General features: G+C 42.8%; 1 protein-coding gene across 1 annotated transcript; it reads right to left on the reverse strand.

The window, feature by feature from the left end:
• Window positions 1-301: 301 nt before the first annotated feature.
• LOC139471327 (caspase-8-like) lies at window positions 302-8,602 on the reverse strand. The gene is made up of 5 exons (XM_071253645.1): window positions 8,281-8,602; window positions 7,233-7,289; window positions 4,388-4,687; window positions 2,138-2,294; window positions 302-1,011 (listed from the first exon to the last, which is right to left on the reverse strand). The coding sequence occupies exons 1-5, from the start codon at window positions 8,327-8,329 to the stop codon at window positions 873-875; spliced, it is 702 nt and encodes a 233-aa protein (XP_071109746.1). The 5' UTR covers window positions 8,330-8,602; the 3' UTR covers window positions 302-872.
• Between the last annotated feature and the right edge of the window lie 1,654 nt (window positions 8,603-10,256).

Below are 10,256 nucleotides of genomic sequence, written 5' to 3' on the forward strand. Positions count from 1 at the left end.
TCGTCGGCTCGGAGTCAGTTTACTGTGTCTGAGTGGGGTAGTCATGTTAAACTGCGGCATGGTATCGCAATGAGCTAGCACTATAAATCGGCATCAGTCCGGACCAGTACAAGCACACACACACACACACACACACACACACACACACACACACACACACACACACGAACGTGCACGTCGCTATGTAAGTGCAATAATCTTGGACGCGATGTTTAACCCAATTTCATCTCACCTCGTGTGGCGCATTCAGTTTAAATGTTCATTCAATGTTATCAGAAGTGATGACCATGGAAAACAAAGACTGTGCAGATATGTATTTATTACAAAAAATAAATAACACATATAAAAACTTGATAATATTCAAATTGCAGTGATAACACAGAATAAAAAACACACAATTGCGATGTTGATGAAATGACATCACATATACCCTGCAAAACCAATGCGACCTGCATCACACCCGTGAAGATTCGGAGAACAATGGGTCTTCAGCAACCCATGCTTGCCGTAAAAGGTGACTATGCTTGTCGTAAGAGGCGACTAACGGGATCGGAGGGTCAGGCTCGCTGATTTGGTTGATGCGTGTCATCGATCCCAATTGCGTTGATCGATGCTCATGATCTTAATCACTGGATTGTCTGGTCCAGACTCGATTATTTACAGACCGCCGTCATATAGCTGGAATATTGCTGAGGCGTTAAACAACCAACAAACCAAACCAAACGACCTGCGTCATGTTTTCCTCCCACGATAACACCGTGATAAAACGTAAATACTGTTAAAAGCGGCGGTAAAGTCACTCACTCACTCACTGTATGCGTCTGGTATTTGTGTCATTCGCACACTCCGGGAGTGGGCGCTGTTTATAAGGTCTATGGATTAAAAAAGACCTTTCTTCTGAGACGACTGGTCATCTCCGACGTCTGGATAGTGAGCGACCCGTCGTCATCCAGGTGCTCAAGTTCGGACATCTTGCGATTGACTTCTGTCATCATATCCAGGAGGTGGTCACTGCAAGGAGTTAGATAATGGTACATTGTATATAATAGGTCTGTCAGCATCGTAACACGCCAAGTGTGGAGCTAGAAACTTGGAAAAGTACATTTATGTCCACATGCGTATGTCCAGTTAATGTCCAGCTAATTGTGAATGACGTCATATGGGGTAGTGTTTAGGTTAGAGGGTAGCAATATCTGAATTCAAACGTTAAATGGGGCGGTCGGGTAGCCTAGTGGTTAAAGCGTTCGGTCGTCACGCCGAAACTAGGTTCGATACCCGCCGTGATATTCCTGGAATATTGCTAAAAGCGGCGTAAAACCATACTCACTCAAACATTAAATTTAATTATGAACTAATTTCAAAGAATGATTCGAGCACTATATAGTTGCAGGGGAATGATCTTATATAACTGAAATACTGTTCGAAACGGTTAAAAGCCAACTCACTCGCAAGCAATGATCCCGATTTACGTTACAAAACATTTTCCATTTGGAAACTGATGAGTTTGCTGAATATAATTGACCATTCTAGTAGATTTCATGTTCCTAAAGAAAACCACGAATAATATTGTATTCGGAAAAGACACAAATTAAATGCATAGAACAAGGTTCAATGTAGACACAAATACAAAACGACTGCATCCTTTCTGTGGAATGTATGCTATGCAGGCACGTAGTGGTATAGGGGAGATAACTCTTGGGTAACTTCACGTGCGAGATGCCTCCCACGTATGGCACTTCACGTGCGATGTAACACGTGGTCGCCGGTGTCAGCCATCTTAGATGTTATGCGCGACTGTAACATTCCTGAATACATATATGAACCTACTCAAGACTTAAATTGTTATACGACGGATACAACACTTTCGTTTCATCAGGGAGCGCGGGTGGCCCATGATTGTGGGTTCGAATCCCGGTTCGTCCCGATTATGTTTCTAGGTTTGTCAGCACCATACCCGTGCTCGTGGGTTTCACCGAAGTGGTCTGACGTCTGAGACCTGCATCACTTCAGGCTTTTCTCCCACATTAAGCTGACACGCCGTGATATAACTGGAATACTGTTTCACTCACTCACTCACTCACTCGTTTGATCAACAAAGTTGTGAATGAGTAAAAACAAGAACAGTTAACATGTTTACCGTTTGGCCTTTTGATCAAATGTATCTGCAACAAGTTTCCTGTACCAGCCATTGTAGGTGACGTACGACTTCACCGTTGAGTAGCCGAAAAAGAAATCGGCCTCATTTGGGAAGCGTGCGGCTCTCGAAGCGTCTACTGTGTCCACCAGCTTGAGTGCTGAAATACAAGAGTCAAACTGTAGAGACGCGTCTGGTATTGTGTCGTCACTGGCATCCAACCCAGTTTGAGTGGGAAAATGGGGAACGTTTGTAACAGTGAACAAGAGAGAGAGAGTGATGGGCTTAAGGCCGCTTTGAACCGATTTTTCGGTATGGCGTGGTGCACAGCTTTGCCCCTCTCCCACTTTGGTGAAACTCTCCAGTATTCTTGAATCCTAGAAACATAATCGTGGATTCGACTCCCAGATTCGCCCTGGTTATGTTTCTTGGCTTGTCAGCCTCGTACACGTGCTTGTGAATTTCACCAGAGTCATAAAAGCTACGACCGTGACATGGGAGGACATTCTACTCGAGGTGACATGGGAGGACATTCTACTCAACGTGATATGGGAAGACATTCTACTTATCGTGACATGGGAGGACATTCTACTCAACGTGATATGGGAGGACATTCTACATACCGTGACATGGGAGGACATTCTACTTACCGTGACATGGGAAGACATTAAACTCACCGTGACATGGGAGGACATTCTACTCAACGTGATATGGGAGGACATTCTACTCACCGTGACATGGGAGGACATTCTAGTTACCGTGACATGGGAGGACATTCTACTCATCTTGACATGGGAGGACATTCTACTCAACGTGATATGGGAGGACATTCTACTCATCGTGACACGGGAGGACATTCTACTCAACGTGACATGGGAGGACATTCTACTCAACGTGACACGGGAGGACATTCTACTCAACGTGATATGGGAGGACATTCTACTCATCGTGACATGGGAGGACATTCTACTCATCGTGACATGGGAGGACTACTCAACGTGACATGGGGGGGACATCCTACTCACTGTGACACGGGAGGACATTCTACTTACCGTGACATGAGAGGACATTAAACTCACCGTGACATGGGAGCACATTCTAGTTACCGTGACATGGGAGGACATTCTACTCAACGTGACATGGGAGAACATTCTACTCAACGTAATATGGGAGGACATTCTACTCAACGTGATATGGGAGGACATTCTACTCAACGTGATATGGGAGGACATTCTACTCAACGTGACATGGGAGGACATTCTACTCACCGTGACATGGGAGGACATTCTACTCAACGTGATATGGGAGGACATTCTACTCATCGTGACATGGGATGACATTCTACTCAACGTGACATGGGGGGGGGGGACATTCTACTCACTGTGACACGGGAGGACGTTCTACTTACCGTGACATGGGAGGACATTCTACTTTCCGTGAAATTTGGAGGACATTCTACCCACCGTGAAATAGGAGGACATACCACTTACCGTGACATGGGAGGACATTCTACTCACCGTGACATGAGAGGACATTCTACTCACCGTGACACGGGAGGACGTTCTACTTACCGTGACATGGGAGGATATTCTATTCACCATGACATAGGACATTCTACTCACCGTGACATGGGAGGACATTCTACTCAACGTGCCATGGGAGGACGTTCTACTTTCCGTGCCGTGGGAGGACATTCTACTCACCGTGACATAGGAGCACTTTCTAATTTCCGTTACATGGGAGGACATTCTACTCACCGTGACGTCGGAGGACATTCTTCTAACCGTGACATAAGAGGACATTAAACTCACCGTGACATGGGAGCACATTCTACTTTCCGTGAAATTTGGAGGACATTCTAATTTCCGTGACTTTGGAGGACATTCTACTCACCGTGACATCGGAGGACATTCTACTAACCGTGACATAAGAGGACATTCTACGCACCGTGACACGGGAGGACTTTCCAACTACCGTGACATGGGAGGATATTCTATTCACCGTGACATAGGACATTCTACTCACCGTGACATAGGAGGACATTCTACTTACCGTGACATGAGGACATTCTACTCACAGTGACATGGGGGGTGGGGGGATGGGTGTGTGTGTGTGTGTGGGGGGGGGGGGGGGCGTTCTTCTCACCATGACATAAGAGGACATTCTACTAAACGTGGCATAAGAGGACATTCTAATCACCGTGACACAGGAAGACATTCTAATCACTATGACACAGGCGGACATTCTACTCACCGTGCTGCTTATCTTCTCCCCGACATGCCTCTATAAAGAACAACTTGGGTTTACCAGCCAGGGACGGACAGTTTTCAGGCTTGAAGTAACTGGCCAATTCATCAATTTGAAGACCCCTGTCGTCGACGCTACACACCACATCGTCGTCGCCGTGAGCGGTGATGAATACGACGACACAGTCAAACTTCTCGTGGTCTATATTCGCCACACACTGAATCACACGCGTAAAATTGGCATCATCGAGGCGATTGTGAAACTGAACATCAAAGTGTAACTTCCTGAAAGTATCGGATAACCCATCTGAAATAAATAAAACACACATTAGGTGAGTGAGTGAGTGAGTGAGTGAGCGAGGGAATGAGCTTTGGCGCTGCTTTGAACTGCGAATGTCATTCACTGGATTGTCTGGTCCAGACTGAATCATTCACATATCGCCGTCATATAGCTGGAATATTGCTTAGTGCGGCGTTAAACAACAAACAAACAAGTACCATCTCATTCTACCGGGTAAGGCGTCTTAGAGTTACGTCCCTTGGGCACGCCTGACACCTATGATTGTGGGTTCGAATCCCGGTTCGTCCCGATTATGTTTCTAGGTTTGTCAGCACCATACCCGTGCTCGTGGGTTTCACCGAAGTGGTAAATGTCTGAGACCTGCATTACATTGGGCTTACTTCCCACATTAAGCTGACACGCCGTGTTATATCTGGAATACTGTTAAAAGCGGCGTTAAACCCAACTCACTCACTCACTGCCGGGAACCCATTCACTTATACGTGAACGGGGGCATATGTAAACAAAGTCATTTGCCTTAGGAGAAACCACATGTAATATGTGTTGCAGTTTTGGACAGGACCAAAACCCTGGAAATTTTCAGGAGTCTAGCTACCGGGTACGGTCATCACCCATCCACCCACTCTCCGCAATCAGCATTGCTTAATTAGGTTTGTAACCTTTGTGCTGACTAGGGTTGGGACTGATTGACTGAACAGAACACTGGTATACCTGGTAGGATTGTAGAAAGGGACGTGTGTGTGTCTTAATTCCAACGGGCGATTTGATTGACGGACAAGGAACGAGTGAGTGAGTGAGTTGGTTGTGAACAATGTTCCATTTATGTCACGGCGGGTCAGACTGAGGTAGAAGGAAAGCCCGAAGTGATGCATGTCTTAGACGTTTACCACGTCGGTGAAACCCTCGAGCAAGGGTATGGTGCTGATAAACCCAGAAACATAATCGGGGCGAAACGGGATTCGAACCCACAATCATAGGTTTCTGGCGTGCCCAAGGGACGCAACTCTACACGGCGAATTGCGGCGCCTCAGAAGACTGGGCCACTTGTGCCCCCGACAAAGAACAAAGGTCTTTTGGGTCACATTGACGACATTGGAGCGAATCAAAACCGGATATATGCTGTTGGAATGTTGAAAGTCTCGTGTCATGAAAGTGATCGGAAAATCCTCTTGAACTTTCAAATAGTAAAGCAATCTCACGTAAGTGCTGAGACGCTATGGTTTGTTTGGGGACAAGTACGTCCTTAAGTTGAGCGGGACGCAAACACGCACAGCTAATTCCCTCCCACTCCCAGGTCATAAACTTATTGAAAGTAGATGATAGTAGTGAATATGACATAGATATCACTGAGGCTTTATTAAGTGTATGTGAGAGCCTTGGTACATTGGCTCATCTCCGATGACAGTATTGACACGGGTAGGCAGCGTATACGGTGTCATATTAGGTTAGCAGAAACATATTGGCTCCCGCCTCGCCCAATATTTTTCTGCTAACCTAATATGACACCGTATACGGCAACTAAAGACACCTTAACGAATTTATTATGCCGAAAAGTTGACACTATTTGCTATCAGTGTCGCACATGTCATGTCAATATGAAAACTTGACACTTGCAATCCTTGACGTTAAGGGTTTAAGGGAAACTTTTCTTCAAACCTTAGAAGCCAAATTTTGTTGATAATTTTAAATATTATCTTTATCAATAAAGTCACGAACGTAATCTAAAACATTATTAATGTCCCTGCACATAAGAATAAATGATATGAAAACACAAAATTGTGTCGAATAACGATTTTCTGTACAAGAATTTCCATGTGAAATATGTGAGGTGTTTGTTGGAAAATCCAAAATGGCTGTTACTGAACACAGTCTGTATTAGGTCAATAACAACCATCTTGGAATTTTACTGACGGTACACGGGCTCATGTGGGGTTTATGGTTCTGCTCTCTGATTGGTCAATCTCACTTCGAGGCATAAAAAAGACTATGCAGGGTCACTTTGTCCAACAAAAGCCAAACTCATACTCAAATGAAAGGAAAATTGAAATTACCATCTCACGCCTTAGACTCGGTCACAAAAGGCACTATGACAAGGTTTGTTCATCTTGCAATCAGGCTGAAACCATTGACCACGTGTTACTAGAATGTCAAGACCATGCCCCAGCCCGGGCTAGGTTAAAACAAGAATTGCAGTTCGATCCGCTATCTGTCATAGAGTTCCTAAAGCCAAGAGATGCAATAGCGAGGGCCAAACTAACTCTTTTTCTGAGAGGTGGACAGCTACTCGTATATAAACAGAGCAGCCAAGGATAAGAATGAAATCAAATAATATAAGAAAATAAAAATCATATCAATACAAAAACAGAAATTATGTGTATACCAAACTCACAATAGATATATGTGTACCCAACTCACACACATGAGTCCAAAAGAGGGACAGGTCAGCCGAAATTGCGTAGGCAGAAGGCGACCTCTTAAACACTCAATGCAACAACAACAACTTTGTCCGGCGTTGATTAGACAGACAATCGGATTAGACAATCATGCTTACGTTTGTGGGGAGGACGGGTTGGTACCTCGGTGATGTTGTCAATGATCAAACAGATCCCTGAAATGTACAATTCCCAATGTCACTGATTATTTCATTCAAAACGCACATGTTTAAAATCAAATTTGAAATATTTATTTAGCTTGAGTGGATCTGATATTGGCTGTAGATTGATAAAAGTGTATCAGTATATATTAACCGTTATTGTGGATAACACGAATCTGACTTTCTGTGGATCAACGGTCAATCAAACGTTAAGTTAAATTGGGGAATAAAGAACAGCGATGTCTCTCCAAATTACTGGCTGTTACACCTCTCTTTCTATACATATACATGTAGACATAGTTATAGTTATATCTACATTGATATCCACACACACATACTTTACATGTGCACACACACACATTTTGCACCCGCACCCACACATATATATCTGTAACCACACACACACTTTACACGTATATATCTGTAACCACACACACAGAGTTTACACGCGCGCACAAACACATACAAACACACTTTACAAGCACACACCAAACACATTTTGAACGCGCGCGCACACACACACATATATATCTATGTCAATATCGACAAGCACAAACACTTGACACCCGCGCCCACTCACATACAAACATACTTCACCCTCCCCCCCCCCTCCCGATTTTACACGCGCACACACACATCCACATACATCTCTGTACACGCACGCGCGCGCACACACACACACACACACACACACACACACACACATATATATATATATATATGTATGTATGTATGTATGTATGTATGTATGTATGTATGTATGTATGTATATATATATATATATATATATATGTCAATATCCACACACACACAATTTACACGCACACACACACATCCACATACATCTCGCACATACGCACGCACGCACACACACACACATATATATATATATATATATATATATATATATATATATATATATGTCAATATCCACACACACACAATTTACACGCACACACACATCCACATATATACCTGTATCACACACAAACAACCATATTCTCACCTCGCGGCTTGGAGTTCATACGGTAACACTCCTCATTAGTATCCGCCATGACGTCAGCCAGATGGTAGCTCTCTTTATCATCTATAACAGGACATTAGGCGATCACATCGTTACAATCACACCTTGTCTGCACTGATAAGTAGCCCTACGTGTACATACACCTGAAATTTGAACCCTATATAACCTGCCCCTTGTTGGCACAAATAATAACGCCTTGTTGACAAGACTCCCACATGATGTTGTGTCAGAGGGGGTGGCACTGACAGGTAATAAATACCTGGCGCACAGCCACCGTGTAATCCGTCTTACCTGGTCACCGGAGCTTACCTGTCTCAGATACCCAGGCATTGCATAAACCAGAAAGATAAACCCCTGACCTCGCCAGGTCACAATGGAGGCCGCTGATTACAAGTTGGTGGCGAAATAGCGTCGATCCAAGCTTCTACAGATTGTCCTTACGTGACAGTGTTTACTTAGTGAATGAGCGCGAATGCAGTTATGAAAGTTCATTGACCAGGTGGGCTTGTTAACAATAAAAAATGATTGTGGTGGTTCTACGACTTTCACACGGCTAGGTAATGACGCATATACACGCATATCAGCCATATCGTGTATCCAGCCAAAACCCAGTTTCTGATAAACTACGAAATAAAAACGAAATGACAACACACTTAACTGACTAGATGATTCGTAGGAAATGATAGAAATACACACGTATGACTTGAATTTTCAACTAGACAATCGGACTAGCTCTACGGAGATGCTACTAGCCCAATTTAAAAGTCACTAGCATTTGGCTAGCGGGCAGCAGACAGCCAGGTTTATTCAGTACTATGGCCATATGGCATAAAGTACAATTGATACTAGCTCATAATATGATGTCACGTGTATATACAGAAAATACATCTTCTTGAATCTGATAGTAAAAACATGCTTATATAAGTGGCCACTGAAAAGATAAACATGTTTATTTTGTGAGTTGATAGTATTTATCAATTTATAGTCATTATTCAAGAAGGGGATATATGTAGATCTTAACTTGGAAGTGGTTACATTTGAATAAGATATGGAATTCATCTTAATTTTCACCTCTGTCACAATTGGTACAAACACTGTTAACAACATCAATATATTTCGATTTACGACACATATTTACTTTAAGACTATGTAATGAGATTCTAAATTTACAAAACGATCTTATTAAAGACTTGTCTGGTAAGACAGATCAATACATTTCCTGTTGAAGATGTGACTTTAACTTACTATAATTGCTAAGATAATGCGAAGATGAAACAGTTTTGTACCAGTTTTGTGCGAATATATCTTTCACTCGCTGCTTAAATATTCCCATAAACACTTGAATGTTTCCAATATCTTGTGCATTCCACACAAAAGAAAAACGACATGTAAATAATAGATTTCTTACTTCAGATACCCAGTTTTGTTTACCTTAATTATCATCCAACTGCTTTAACAATTTATAACACTGAAGAGGGTATCTGCATTCTTCCATTCTTAGTTACTTTATCCAGTATTTATCATCCAAAACTGGCTCCCACAGGAGATATCGCTTGGATGAGATCAAGCGATATCTACACTGTAGATATCGCTGCAATGAAATTACATCACAATGCTTTGCAGACCATTGTGACATCACTGGTTACCATGACGTCACAATCAAATGACATCACTAATGGCTCTGCTACTGAAGCTGTTTGCAGTACTTTTTACACTGAAGACACTGCTAATTACTGTCTACAAATTGAAAAAGTTGAAAGAATGATGTTGGATGATAAATAAAATCTCACCCTCGTGTCTTTTGATATCAAATATATCAACACTCGTTGATAAAAGTGGCAAAAATCCTCGGCAAGCCTCGGATTTTTCCACTTTTATCAACTCGTGTTGATATATTTGATATCAAAAGACACGAGGGTGAGATTCTCTATATATCTACTCTTACTTGGCTATGCACA

The sequence above is a fragment of the Haliotis cracherodii genome, unplaced genomic scaffold (assembly GCF_022045235.1).
Source record: "Haliotis cracherodii isolate W230 unplaced genomic scaffold, xgHalCrac1.p SCAF_22, whole genome shotgun sequence".
In the NCBI taxonomy this organism is placed as follows: domain Eukaryota; kingdom Metazoa; phylum Mollusca; class Gastropoda; order Lepetellida; family Haliotidae; genus Haliotis; species Haliotis cracherodii.